Source organism: Rousettus aegyptiacus, unplaced genomic scaffold, assembly GCF_014176215.1.
Source record: "Rousettus aegyptiacus isolate mRouAeg1 unplaced genomic scaffold, mRouAeg1.p scaffold_m13_p_11, whole genome shotgun sequence".
Lineage (NCBI taxonomy): Eukaryota > Metazoa > Chordata > Mammalia > Chiroptera > Pteropodidae > Rousettus > Rousettus aegyptiacus.
Window position 1 is genome coordinate 5943720 of NW_023416286.1, and position 15172 is coordinate 5958891.

General features: G+C 52.0%; 1 protein-coding gene across 1 annotated transcript; it reads left to right on the plus strand.

Annotated features, from left to right (window-relative positions):
• Window positions 1-7393: 7393 nt before the first annotated feature.
• On the plus strand, window positions 7394-12265 carry AMER2 (APC membrane recruitment protein 2; the record flags this gene model as incomplete). The annotated part of the gene is made up of 2 exons (XM_016165119.2): window positions 7394-8132; window positions 8517-12265. Coding segments are annotated over 2 exons (1632 nt in total), but the record flags the coding sequence as incomplete, so codon positions are not given.
• Between the last annotated feature and the right edge of the window lie 2907 nt (window positions 12266-15172).

The window sequence follows — 15172 nt, forward strand, 5'->3', positions numbered from 1 at the left end:
TTCTGGGGGAGCAGGCGGGGGCCCCAGCTCACTTCCTGCCGTCCTGAGTTTCTCCCACATGGGCATTAACAACAGTGATGGCGGGGCTCTCAATAAGGACAGACTGACCTAAGAAACAGGGACAGGTGGTCACTTTGCTACTCACTCTGAAACCCCACATGGGGTATTTTAATAGTGTTCTCCATCTGTCAAACCTCAGGGTTAATCCCTTCCTAATCTGAGCTGTAATAATTGGGTAATCAGACAAGACGCTCGACAAAGGCTGGGCCGTAGTTTTGCTGTTCTTTTTGGCTAGATGTTTTTTTATTAGAGCGAAGTGTAGCTGACCCAGAAATTTCCTGTTTGAGCTTCGGTCTTCCACTGAACAAAAGGAGGCCCTCGTAAGAAGCATGGATATTCAGCAGGCCGGGCCTCCTTCTTGAGGGTGATCTCAGCCACTGTTCCCTGGACGTGCGGGAATTGGGAGCTGCTGGGAGGGAACCACATGATCCTGCTCTTTGCTGCAAACTAAAAAGAAAAATAGCCTCATGGTTAGCTCGGGCTAATGAGCTCACTGGTGTGTGTCCAGGAAACATCCCAGAATGACTACATCTGCTGAGATTTCTGTCTTTTGGAAAGAAAGTAACCTTGCGGTGCTGGATGGCAAATGAAACGTAAATGAAAACTGCGTGAGGCCGGATTAGGGGCTGGGCCTAAAGCACAGGGAGAAAGCCCGGCAGGTGGTTAGGATGTGCGACAGAAGTAAGCCTGGCTATTTGGGGATTAACCCATCACGGAGGAAAACACGGATATTTTTTTTTTTTTTTTTCAAAGCAGACAAAACTCACACTCAGGCTGCTGAGGCCTGGTACCGGGAGTTGACATTGAACCAAGTGTCATGTTGACGAGTCTCCTGGTCGCCATCACGGGCCAGCATCACGGTTTATTTATGCCAACACCCAGCAGCACACAGTAGACACTCAATGCCTGCTGTGGACCCGGCTCAGGCACCGTGGAGGAGGCCCCTTCCTAAAAGATTCCAGAGGTGGCAATAACCACAGTCAGGACTTAATCTAGTCTGTTTCAAACATTCCCTACATGCGTTTGCTTGGAAAAAAAAAAAAAATTCTCTGCAAAGGAGAAGGCTAAGGGGCATGAAAGGAGCGAGGGGGCGGCAGAGACTGGAAAACCGAGGTCTTGCCATCTAACACGCCATCTTTGTGGGACGAGGAAGCATGTTCGACAGTGAACCCCTGGGAGACGCAGAATGCTCCTCTTTCCCAGAGCGGCTGTGGGGTGGGTTGCTCTGTGGGTGGTTCTGCTAGCTGTCTGCTCTAATCGAAAACTTTCTTTTTTAATGGTGTAAGACAGGGCCATTTGAACTTCGAGAGCCAAGGTCTCAAACTAAGCGATAAAATTAAAAAATATACATATATAATATATATACATACACATACATACATACACATGCATTTCTGTGGGCACGGACTCTGGTGAATGGGAGACAGGAAGTTAGAGAGGAAGAAAGAATGCAGAGGGCCTTTGAGAAAGGGCTCTGCTCCCTGCACCCCGACTCAGGTTAGCTCCAAAGGGGGGCAGACGGAGGCAGGAAGGACGCTGCCGCTGTCTGTCTGGAGCCCTTGTGCGTGTCCCTGATGCCATCACGGCAGGGGCAGGCGGGGAGATGTTACAGCATGGGGCAGGGGCGAAACCAGAGCAGTGTGGGAGTGCGGGGCGGCGCGGGGGCGCGGGGCGGCGCGGGGGCGCGGGGCGGCGCGGGGACGCAGGGGGCGCGGAGGCGCGGGGCGGCGCGGGGGCGCGGGGGGCATGGGCGGCGCGGGAGAGCAGGAGGACTTTCTCGTGTCTCTGAGACCGAAATTGAAGGAGCCGAGGAACGGAGCCAGTGGTCCCGAGTCTCGCGGTTCCAGGAGGGCGTGGGAGCAGCGAGCAGCCTGCTCACGCGGCTGGACACCAGGTGGGGATGAGGAGCCGGAGCAGACGACCTGCCTCTGCTGCACGAGGTGGTTCGTGCGGGCGCCCATCTGCTGATCCGGCTGCGCGTGAGGTGGCTTCGTGTCGAAAAGCAGATACAAGGTAGAGTCTCTGGAAGACGAGCGAAAGTACACCAAGGGGCCAGGCTTGGCCTTTCGATCGTTTCTCGCAGCCCGCTCCGGGCTCACGCTCTTGAATTCCGAGCCTCGCCTCCTCATTGACACCTGTGGGCCCTCGTCTTGGACTTGGCTCCGGTCTGCATCAGGATTAGCTGGTTCCTGCCGAGTCTGGTCGCTCCCTAAAGGGCACGCGTCCAGGCCCAACGCCCTGGCATCCCGTCCACACGCCCTCTGCTGTCTGACCGCATTCTGCTCTGACTGTGGCTTCCCTGTGCCCACCCTGGTGCTGACAGCTTGAGGGGACCCCCACCTGCTCCGCAATCTGAGATGGACTGTATCCTGAGAGTAGCTCTAGGCAAAAAGCAGACCAGGAGGAAAGGGACTTCTGGGGAGGAGCCGACTGGGGGTCATGGGGCCACTGCGGCTTCAGTGCAGGAATCGGGAGGCCGTCGGTGGCCACTGTTGCTTTTGTTCTGACACGCCTCTCCTGCTCCTCCTGGGTGACCCTGAGAGGTACGTACGCTGAGATCTAGTCCTCTTGGCCACCTTTCTTGTTTATTCTGGCTGGCACTGATACGGTCCTCCCCTTGTTGGCAACCCTGGAATCGCCATCCATGCCCTTGAGATCTGCCAAGGGCCCACACCTGCCGGGGCAGCCGGCGTCCAGTTCGAACCCACCGATGTCTGTGCCAAGGGCACCGGCGACCGCGCTGAAGGAATGAAGGCCAAGCGCTGCCTCCATCGCTGTCAGTGATGCTCGTTATGGGTTCAGTCGTGCCCCCCAAAAGCTATGTGCAAGTCCTAAGCCCTGGTACCTGGGAAGGTGACCTCGCGTGGAGATGGGGTTCTTGCAGATGTGACTGAGCTGTAAGTTAAGACGAGGCCATGCTGGAGCCAGGGGCCTTAACCCCTAAGGCTGCTGTCCTCGTGAGGGAGAAGGGGACAGACAGACATGTGGGAAGGGAGCCACATGAAGACAGAGGGAGCATTTGGAATGATGTATCTAGAGACCGAGGTGGGCCAGCTCATGCCCTGAGCTCCCCGGATGCAACAGGGGACCCTCCTTCCTCTCGAGATGAGAGCTCTTCCCTCAGCAGCCTCGGCTGTGCGCCGGGGTTAATGTGGAAAATTACAAGCTGTGCTGGGCTTTTTACACGCGCATGTCACTAATTAGAAACGAATTTCTTCTCCGAATAAACATATACCCAGAACAGCTATTAATCCACAGCGAGGCTGATGTTCGGGGAAAAAAAAATTCAAGAATCAAAATATGCAAAAAAAAAAAAAAAAACAAACCATGAAAGCTCAGGGATTCCTGTGCTCAGATTTCTCTCGTCCTTGCCCCATCCACTGTGGGCTAGAGCGACCCCAGGAAAGGGGGTACAGGAAGCTGTCGTCTGGTTGACCCCTGGGCCAGGCTCCCTGCAAGGGGCATCCACACTGTTGTCCTGGGACTGGGCACTTCGCCCTGTGGTCTCAGCTTGTGCGAGGCCCACGACATCCCTCGGAGGGCAAGGACAGGCCTCGGGTATGTGGACAGAGTGGACTGGGGGGTGAGGGTCAAGGCTGGCAAAGCTGGACCCTTTCCCGATGGTCCACGTAACAGGGACCCTGGGCTGGAAGCCTTCTGAGGCAGCGTCACAGGCCTCCTGGGTGACAGCCACGGTGGCTGGCAGGTGGAGATGGACGAGGCGGGGAGCTGGCATCTCCCATCGGGCTGCGGTCCAGAGCAGGCTAAGGGGTCTGGGGATGGGAGGTGTGGGCCCTGATTCCAGTCTCTCTCCCAAACTCCAGCGCTTAAACGTTATCCCTTTACAGACTGCAGGCAAATTTAAGGAAAAGGCAGAGGCCTCCTTCATGAGGCTGTGGTGACATGGGGTGTCCCACAGCAGCACCCACACCACAGCTCAAGCGGTAGCCCCTCATCCCGCCCTGTTCACATGATCTCCTGGCCGGTGTTCCGCAGATAGAAAATTCCACTCAGCAGGCCGAGGACAAAAGGCGGGGCCAGGCTGGTGAGAACACACCTCTGGAAAAGGGACGGTGCCAGCGACCAAGATAAGCTCTCGGATGGTTCCTCCCGCTTCCCTTCTCTCTTGCTTCGATTATCCTGCTGCAGGGACGTGAGCTACACAGAGAGCAAAGCCCCGGCACAGCAGCGAACCTGCCCTCACGCCGAAAGAGGTGAGCACGCGCCTGTCTTCACAGACCCCACGAGCCGTTTACGTCCGCGGGGCATCCTGTCCCTCGGAACAGCTTTCCTCCCAGAAACGTTTGCCCTCTTCGTTCCTTTCTACTTGAATTTTCTGCTCACTGTCTGAACTGGGGCAGGGCGGGGCCGTGGCGGGGGAGGGGGAGAGAATGGAAGGGGAACCCATCACCCCAAACGGAGGGGGCTTCCCGTAAACTTATCCTCACGGTCGCAATCTGTCATTCAGGAAAAGAAGTCGCCGCTTTGTGCAAATGCAGCCTGTCCCCCACGCTTGACGGTGGAGGGCAGCTCAGGGTGCAGGTCGACCTTCACAGGTTCCCAGCCATGGCCTGTGACAGACAGCAAGCTGCCACCAACGGTTTGACTAGAACTCACCCCCCCCCACACACACACACCTGTTTGGTTCTTCCCCTGAGGTCCTTGTCAGCTGGCCTCACTGTCCTTTCTCTGAAAGCCCCAGAACAGGGGCCTTGGGGTGGAGGACATGGGAGGGTCCTCATTCGCACCATGGCGTCCAAAGCTCGCCCTGCCCCATCCATGCCTTCCTGTCCTCCTCTGGTTCTGGGGACCCTCACATTCCTCCACCTCGGAGCCTATGACGTGCCACCTTACCTCTGCCACCGCCACTGCCACCAGGGCACCGTCCCCAGACTGAAGACTGCTTTTCCCTTTCTCTTTGTTTGAGTGTCTGTGCCCTAAAGGAATGATATCTATTCTAAAATCCTTGCCAGATTTCTCCCAGGGGGCTCAAGGATTCTCATGTAAATGAGCCTGACATTTGACCTGTCCTGCTAGGTCAGAGTTCCCAGTGGGTAAGCAGGCCAACTTCCTCCGAACTCTCTGCTCAGAGATGGAGAAGGCGACATTTTTACAGACCGCTTCATTTTTCCCTGAGCCCCGCCACACACTCTCAGACTGACACAGTTATGTCGTAACCCACAAAGCTAAGCAATTGTATGGTGCGTCTAGAAGAACTGAGAAGGATTTTCGATTGCCCTCAAAAGGTCGTGGAGAGATAACAAATGAGTTTCTCTTTATAGCTCCTCACACCTGTTCTCCCCCCAAGGCAGAGAGGACCCTGATTCATCATGGCACGTGGTCAACAGGAATTGGGAACAGCCTCTCTCTGGTCTCAGCCTCACACCCTGTCTGGGAGACATGGCTGCCGAGCGTGAGCAGATGGGGTGAGAATGCTGGGAATGAGAACCTCTCCTGAATCTAAACTCGCAGATTTCTCAGTTTTACAACACAATGTTTTTGATAAAAATCAACAGAAGAGAGCAAGTGGACAGCGAATCACCCCCAGGCCTAAGTTCACACCAACTGTGTCCCATGCTACGGAACCTACAATAGTTGACAGGCTATTAGTAAAACTCCAATCGGCCCACGGCGATTAGGGTTTCTGAGTATAATGCAGGTGGCACGCAGAAAACGAAGCTCAAGATAATTCGGGAAAAGATCGATACCTGCACATATGTAAACACTACGTATTAAATAATATTTAATAAATACTGATAAATAATCTATACTATTACATATTTTGAAATAATATTAAATATATAGAAACTATGCATAATGTACATGCTTCTCCACATTTCTGTTTGTGCTAATAAACCCTGGGCCGGGATCATGAAATCAAGTCCAAGGTTACAATGTAGCAGTCATTACAATGTAGCAGTCACCTTAGGAGTCAGAGCACCGAGCAGGTCCCCCAGATTGGGCTGTTCTCCAGGACTAGGTTTTCCTTTTCCCAGGTCACGTAGCTGCAGAGATTCCTGGGTACTCAGGGACCCTGCCAGGCCTTTCCCTGCCCCAGCGGGGAAGGGGGCTGAGGCCCAGCCCTGAGGGGTGTGGAGGGGGGCGGCAGCAGAGGCAGGAGTAACGGCCATGTCCCGCTGGTTAGGAAGGGAAAGGGGAGACCTTGCATTTCGGAGCCACCTGTGGAGGGGACCTGAGATTCTCAAACTGTGTCCTCTATCTTCAGCTCAGTCTACTGCGACCAAATGCAGACTGCACAGTGGTTTCTGTGACCGTGGCCCTAGTAGCTGGAGTCTGGGATGAAAGCCAGGGTTGTCCCACAGACCGGTTAACTTCCAGCCCACAGAACGGCCTGGAACCGCCCCTAACAGCGCGGAACCCTTGCAGAGAGTTGCTCATGGTGTTTGGAGCATGGCTGGTGTTTCTGTAGCAAGAATCAGAACAGGCAACAATAAGGATTGGGCATGGAGGAGACATGGATGTAAACAAACACTCCATGCCTGCTGGGTTTGGAACCCGAGTGTTAAAGACGGACATGAAGAGCTTGGGGAAGGCACAAAGATTCACCAGGATAGGTGGTAGGACTACTAAGCATTTTGTGTTGTTAGAATTTTTTGGGGTCCATTTTGGGGGCATTTTGTGAAAGAGCAAATCTAGGGGAGGACTCTGAAGGTGGGTGAGATTGGATGGAATTTGAATTCCATAATTACGTCTGGAATTTCTGCAATCAATTGGAGGCCCTGTTACCTGCTCTCCCTCCCCCCCACGCGCACGCACACGCACACGCACAGATACACACGCATGCGCACTGCGCACACGCACACACGTGCACGCGGACACATCCACACATACAGACACGCATGCACATACGCACACACAGAGACACACACAGACATGCACGCACATTTGCACACACGTGCGCGCACAGACACACATGCACACATACAGGCACACATGCACACATACAGACACACATGCACGCATACACACACACAAACATGCACACACACATGCACACACGCGCGCGCACACACATGTGTACGTGCGCACACAGACACACATGAGCACACACACGCGCGCACACACACACACACACACACACACACACTCCGCAGCGCGGAGCCCAGTTGGCCGCGTCTGAAGTGGGTTAGGGCGTTATGTAAGCCCTGGCGGGCGGGGGAGACGGCAGCAGAGCGGCTCAGGTTGGTGCAGAATCCGGACGACAGCGGCCTGGCGCGAGCCCACGGCTGACGGGCGCGGCGCGGCCCGCGCGGTTGCCATGGAGACGAGCGCGCGCAGCGGCGGCGGCGGAGGCGGCGGCGGCGGCGGCGGCGGCGGGGCTGTCAGCGCGCGCGGCGGCGGCGCTCGCGCGTCCGCGGGGGTCTGCAGGAGCGACGCCCGGGCCGCGGCCGGGACCCTCGCGGCAGACATGGACTTGCCCCGCGACCGCGCCGCCGACGCTCCGGCCGCCGAGCCGCCGTCGGGCAAGATCAACAAAGCCGCGTTCAAATTATTCAAGAAGAGGAAATCGGGTGGCACCCTGCCCAGCATCTTCGGGGTGAAAAACAAAGGGGACGGGAAGGGCTCGGGTCCGCCGGGCATGGTGCGGAGCAGGACGCACGACGGGCTGGCCGAGGTGGCCGTGCTGGAGGGCGGCAGGAAGGACGAGCCGCGCGCGGGGGGCGCCCCGCCGCACCCCGGGCCCCCCAGGGCGGCCGCGGCGCCGGGCGCGGGCGCGCTGGCCGGCGGCTCCGTGGCCAAGTCGCACAGCTTCTTCTCGCTGCTGAGGAAGAACGGGCGCGCGGACAGCGGCCGAGGGGACGCGGCGGAGGCGGCCAAGGCCGGCGGCAGACAAAAGAGGGGGCTGCGAGGGCTCCTGAGCAGCGTGCGCTGGCACAGGAAGGACAGGCGCGGCGCGGAGGGGCGCCGCGAGGCGCGCGCGGGGGGCGCGGGCGGCCTCGCCCTGCCGGGCTCGCTCACCGTCAGCCTGGAGTGCGTCGCGGAGGAGGCGCCCCGACCCGCGTGCGCGCCGGGGGACCCCAGCCGGGACGCGCCGCCGCCACACCCTGCAGGTGAGCCCGGAGGGGGAGAGCCGGGGCCGGCCTCCGTCCCTGGCGCCGAAGCGGCCCCCTGCCGAGAGGCCGAGAGCCCCGGGGCCCCTGACGCCGCCGGCGCCCCGGGAGAGGACGCCTCGGGGCATCGGCGCGCCGACGCGCCCCGGGCACCCCCCGAGCTGGGCGCCGGGCAGGTCCGGACGGCCGAGGATGCTTCCAGGACAGGTGACGCTCAGATAAAGACTGTCCCCCCTGTCGACGCCGACGCCGAGCACGGCAGCGGCCGCGCCCCCGCCGTCCCTGACCTTGCCGCGGCTGATCCGCCCTCAGACCCGTCGGCCGATCGTATTTGTTTGATGTTTTCTGACGTGACTTCACTGAAAAGCTTTGACTCTCTTACAGGCTGTGGAGATATTATTGCAGACCAAGAGGACGAGGCAGGTCCCAGCTGTGACAAGCATGCCCCCGGGCCAGGCAAGCCAGTTCCCTCTAAAAAGAACCCCGGCGTGGTGGCCTACCAAGGAGGAGGGGAGGAGATGGCCAGCCCGGATGAGGTGGACGACACCTATCTCCAGGAATTCTGGGACATGCTCTCCCAGACCGAGGACCAAGCACAAGGGCCCCAAGAGGGAGCGGCTAAGGCGGCGGCGGCGGCGGCGGCGGCGGCGGCGGCGGCACTGGACGCCAAGGTGGTGCCCGAGACCCCCAAAGACGCCAGGTGTGCAGAAGCGGCCAAGGACGCGTCCTTGGTCAAGCGCAGGAGGCTCAACCGGATTCCCATCGAGCTCCATGCCAAGGAGGAGCCCAAGCGCCCCGAGAAGGAGCCGCAGGAAGGCGTCCCCAACAGTGACGAGGGCTGCTGGGATTCCACCACCCCGGGCCCCGAGGAAGACGGCCCGGGCCGCGGGAAGAAGGCGGCCATCCCCCGGGACAGCGACAGCGGCGACGCGCTCTGCGCCCTCTACGCCGACGCGGACGGAAGCCCGGCCGCCCTCGCCGCCCACGAGGAGACGTCCTGCGTGTCCCGGTTAAAGCCCGTGTCTCCCGTCGCCATCACCTGTCCCCTGCGGACCCCGGGCAGTTTGCCGAAGGACTCTAAGATCCCCATCAGCGTCAAGCACCTCGCGAACCTTCCATCCAGCCATCCCGTGGTGCACCCGACACCGGCCAGGAGTGAGGTGCCCAGAACCAAAATCCCGGTGTCCAAAGTGCTGGTCCGCAGGGCCAGCACCCGGGGCTTGGCTGGGGCCACCATCCGGGCCGCGGCGTGCCACGACAGCGCCAAAAAGGTGTGAGGGCTCCGGCCGACCACACGTCGAGGAATACAACTTGCCCTGGAAACCACTAAAACAAGTTCTGCTTCCCTTAAAGAAAGGCTTTTTAGGACTGCCCCGGCCCCAGAGCCTAGACCGACCTGGGGAGGTCTTTGTGGCCAGGGGGGGCAGGGGACTCTCAAGAGGGGATGCCACACGTGGGGTGCTCCTCCCCCCTTAAGTCTCCGATGGTTATTGTCAAGCACTTTTTTTTTCTTTTTTACCTTTTAAAAAAATTTTTTTTTCCTTTTCTTTTTTCTTTAATGCACTGAACGCTGGGAAATCATCTTAACTTGCCTTTGCAGAAAATGGGATTTAACCAAACCCGAGTAAGCATCACTCCATATGTGGCCAGGGTCCAGAGGGCCTGGAGGAACCTTTGCCAGAACCAGAGGAATCCTCCTCTTCCATGATACTTTCTTTCCTTCCTTCCTTTTCTTTTTCCATTCCAGGAGAGAAAGGAAAAAAAAAAAAAAAAAAGACCCTTTGCTGTATCACTGTGTGGAAAATACCTACGGCCAAGCTGAAGGAGCCAGGTATTACCTGATGGATAGAGGGCATCGTTGATTGGCTGAAAATTTGCCTTCTTTCAGTTGCTAGGTATGCAAATAGGTTAATATCCACCACTGGGACAAGAAAGGAGAGTTTTGGTTCGGTTGGTTTAGATAATCTGTTTGGGGAGAAATAAAATGCTCAGCAGAGCAGGGTTTTTTTTCCTGTTTTTGTTTTTTTGTTTGTTTGTTTTTCCCACCCTGAGCAGAAATCAAGATTGGGGAAAGATTTCACTAAATGCCCATAGACCCAGTATTTTAGCATTTATAAGCGGTCACCGTTTCATGTGTAGATAATGCATATTTTACAGTTTATGCAGCTGTTAATGTTTTATAATCTGTCTGTAACCTGGAGTTGAAAATCTGGTTTTATAGCTAGGTATGGAAACTGCCCCCAAATCACTGATGTTCTCTTATGTGCTATAACTTGAAGCAATTCTGTTTTGTGTTCTCTGGGTTCTCTGGCTCTCAATGCAGGGGGAGAAAAAAAAATCTATTGTGCTGGTGTTTCAGAGCAGTGGTTCTGCCTTGTCTTGGGTAAGAGTCTGTTTGTCTCTCACCCCAAACCTTGGTTTTCAGAGATTTCACGTTCGTTCTAACAGTTTGTGAATTCTGCCATCCTTCAAAGTAGGGAGTCCACATAACAAAGAACAATAGATAAATATCGTTTCTCATGCCATTTGACTTCTGCTTTATAGACCTATGACTGAGACAGGTATGATGTTCAGGACATGACACTGGCAAGCTTATGTAAACACTTCATGCCAATATTTTTTTTTTCTGAAAAGTGGCTGACTTCGTGTGCATTCTCTATTATTCGCGATGAAGCATTTATTTCAGAAAGGATTCCCATACGCTTGGATAGCTTGCACGATTAACCGAAGCAGCTCCTAGAATGCTGTTAGTGTCTAATGATTCTGTACTATCGTCCGAAATGCACTTACTTCAGTGTATTTAATCAAAAGACCAGCGCTCATAAGCTAGGATGTGATTCATAGTATCAGGATGATTAGATATATTCAAGGGAAATAAATGTGGGTAAAGGACATAAACACTTCTTTATAACTTGTTTTCCAGAGAGGTTGCCTAAGCAATGAACTGATATTACATGTTTTTTAAGTTTGTTTTCTTTTTTTTTGTTTTTTAATAAAGGAAAGAATAAGCCTACGAAAGTTAAGTATAGAAAAACCTATTTTAATGATGTGAGGGAAGTGACAAATAGACATCCAAGGAAAACGGATTTGAGCCAGTGGCACAAAGCAGGTTGTTCCCCATTTTAAATTTGCAGCGATTCAATTAAAAGAGGTGGTAGAGATTTGCCGAATTTCTTTATTAGTCAGATTACTGGTTTTTATTGCATTAGGTCAGACCCTAATGTTATTTCAAAGTAATGTTTTAATATTTAATTTCCTTATGCCTATAAATGAGGTCCTTTACTCAGACATGGCCTTAAGCACTGCGAATGCACCACCAGGAATTCATAAAGCAACTCACACTCACACGTGCTCACGCACTCAGCTGTGCACAAACTAACAGACAAAGGCGTCTCCAATAAACTGGGAAGCATTTTAGAAATTATTTGTGTCTTGAGAAGGGGATTTAAATTGAATTTAACACTGATAGTGCTCTTTAGACTCAAAACGCATTCATTTTCCCTTGGTAAAGAACATAAATTTCATTCCTAACAGTAAAACAAAGCACCTTTATTTTCTTCTTGTGCATTTCCTTGCAAGGGTTATATTCTCCTCTGCCTGTATCCATGGCAAAGTTGTTTGTTCATTTGTTCCATTATCCAGGAAAGTTAAGGTACCTGAAATACTGATGAGACTCTTGCAATAGTAAAAGCAGTCTATCTACTTATTTTGCAAGCACTGGAACAAACTTTGCTTTCTCAGACTTGAGGCTTATTTCTGCATTGACACCACTGTGCTGTGTCTGTATGTAAGAAAGGAAAATGTCGGCAAAGTTTGCCTTAAGTTCCTCTTGCCTGTCAATTAACCAGTTACACAACTGTAGACTCGGGATCCTGGTTGCTTTTCTGTCAGGAGCTACTTTCGCCCTTTCATGTTCATGCAGAGTGTGGTTTAGAATTTTAATTGATTTCCATTTCAAGTATTATTAACCCATTACCTAATTTGGCTATATTTCTTGATTTTTTTTTTTTTTTTTTAAGGAAAGGGTTGGATATGAGGTGATGACCCTTTTCCTGTGTTATGTATGATTCTGGGATGCTTGGTTGATTAAGCCCCTTTAGTCAACGAGCGGGCCAAATTAGGAAAAAAAAAAAGTCAAATCAATTGCGTGCCCTGAATATATCAGTCAGTTTAATAGCTCTGCACAGAGAAGGCCTGATTTTAATGTCAACACGACACAGTGTAACTCCGCTCGGTGCCGATGGCAGTTATGCTTTCATTCATTCCATTGGCGCCGACGGGGAGGAATTTTACTACAGCTTCTGAATAATCACTAGAGGAAATAGGTTTTTATCATTTCGCCTAATAACGACAAGAGGACATAGAACGTTTAAGGATTTCCTTTAGAAACGTTGCCTACGAATTATCTGCCTCCTTAAGTACAAAGCATTTAACATCTTTGAAGGTGACGACTTACTGAGTTTAAAGGGTTTATTCATTAATCTCAGAAGTAGTTTTCAAGTATTTGCATGTCAAGGGGTAGTCGAATAGCCCTTTGCTTACACAGCTAGCGAGGTAAAAAGGCTCGATGAGGTATCAAGAGTTCTTTGAACTTTCTGAGAGTTTTTCGTTATTGACGTCTTTGATGAATTTTCAGAGACGCTCTAATTTTGTAAGGAGACTTGAGTAATGGAGTTTAACGTGCTCTCCCTTTGTGTCCCTTGTATTTGCTCGGTGCCCTCAGAGACCAGGAATGCGACCCTTCTCACGATGTGGCGTGTTCCAACATGGGCCCGGTGGACCTCGTTTCCTGTTTGTTGTGGTGGTTCTAGATTTCTCTCCCGAATGACGACTGTCTGGACTTGGGCCCCCTGCGCTTGGCTATAACTGAGACAGGGTCTGGTACATTCACATACACTCCGCTCCCCTTATCGCTGTTATGAAATGAATCCAGGGGTTTTATGCTCTTAAACATAGGGAAGAGAAGGGATCATGGTCACCTGTTATCACCACTGAGAATGGCCGATTAAAAGCTCCCGGATGAGATGAGAGGAAAAACCCCAGGTACCTCAGCCCAGCCCGCCTTCCTTTCCCCTTCTCCAGGCAGGGAGGCATGGACGACACTTAGGAATTTTCAATTCATTATGCGAAAATATTTATAAAACAGTTGGAGACCAAAAGGCTATCGTATGGCAGGCTAGCATCTTAATGTAGCCTGTGTGGGAAAGCAGGAGGCAAGCATTCACTTCAGAGTGGGAAGAACGGTCATTGTGTCCGGCGACATGCCAGCGCAGTCCCCTCGAGGGTAGTGATTGCACCTGCCACCCCGTCCCGCTCTGATGGCTTCGTGGGTGGCTTTGCAAAGTCTTGTCACTGTGATAATAGTTTAAAGGAGGCAACTTGTTGCAACAATAGGAGTATTATTATCTCATTGCACATATGTCTTTAAAGAGTGATTCGGAATGATAGTATCACGATTATGGAAAGGAGTTCCCTCTCAAACTGAAAAACGAAAGATCAAAATAGTCACAAAATCTCCAGAACTGAAACTGGGCTCATTTTATGACTGATATTTACTTTAATCCAATGCGGCACATATTTATGGGGCGTATACGGTATCGAATACTTCATAAAAACCCATCCAGTATGGACTTCATACGTAGCTATACTGTAATTGGATTTCATACTCATTAAAAGCAACTTTATTTTATTTTACCTACCTGTTTTTGTATTTGTTGCCTATAGTTTGTGGGGTGGAGCAGAATGGGATAGGGCTGAATGAGGGCGACATGGATTAAGCTACACAATTTCCTCTAAAAAGAATAATAGTAATTATAACAATGACTAACATCCGTTGGTAAGTTGAGTACTTACTAAGTGCCGGTGACTGCTAGGAGCTTCACAAAGATTTACTTGGGCTTCTTAAGAGCCATCTGGGTTAGTCATATTGTCCCCTTAGGATGACATCTTTCATTCATCTTTTTTGTTTGTTTCTACCCACCCCACCCCATCCCCGCCATTTCTTCTAATCTCTGGGACGGAGATCTAAACTCTTCTTTCAACGACTTATGATCATTCAAGAGCTAAGAACTGTTTGACGTTATTACCAGCTCCCTTTCAATAGGAAAAAAGCTAACGCATGTCATGGAGCCGGAAGTTGGTTTTGTGTCTGAGACGAGGGCGCTCACGTCACAGACAGAGAAACCTGCCCCCGTTGTGCGGTCAGTAGGCAGACAACCTGCCTCCCTGTGGAGGTGACCCCTCCCTCCGGGGCACACCATCCAAAGTATGGACAGAAATCTCCTCTGTTGTCATGGCGACACTTCTTCCTTGATAAGATGTCAGTCATTTCAAGCACGTATCACTTGTTTTTCCGCCGTGAGCCCGGGGTCCGTCCACTCTGCAGGTTCTGTGTAATTTGTCTGGATAAGAGCTAGTTGAGTGATCTTTTGCTTTGATACAGTTCTCAACGTTAGAGATACGCTCCTGGCTCTTTCCAAAGTATGGTGTCCTCCCTTCTGTCTACAGCCATTGAACCCTGGCCTATGTTTTCCGATTCATTAATTCATTCAACTAACAGTTACTGAACACCTATAAGCATGTCATCATGAATTTGAGTATTTTATATTAAATTAAAATTTCCACACAATGGGTGTTTGCCTCATGCCGGGATGGTGCTCTGCGCTTTCTCTTCCACTGCCCTCTCTAGCAAGGTGGCTCTTGGCTCCGTTCTACAGAGGAAGAAAATGATGCTCACAAAGGTGAAATACCTTGTCCAAAGTCACCCACTTAATAAGTAATGGACAGCATTAGAACCAGAAATCTAACTCCATATTCATGCTTTAATTCATAAATCTTTTTTTTTTAGCCATATGACTCAATTTTTCTATAACTCGTTTTAAGTTAGAAACTGATTAAAGTTCTGAACTGCAAGAGCCAAACCAGATTTTTATGATTGTGAATACCGTTAAAATGAAGACTATTTTAATTAAAAGTGTACCTTAAAAAAAAATTACTGGATGGTTTTATACATGCAGGTCTAACAGGGAGATCTTAGAGTC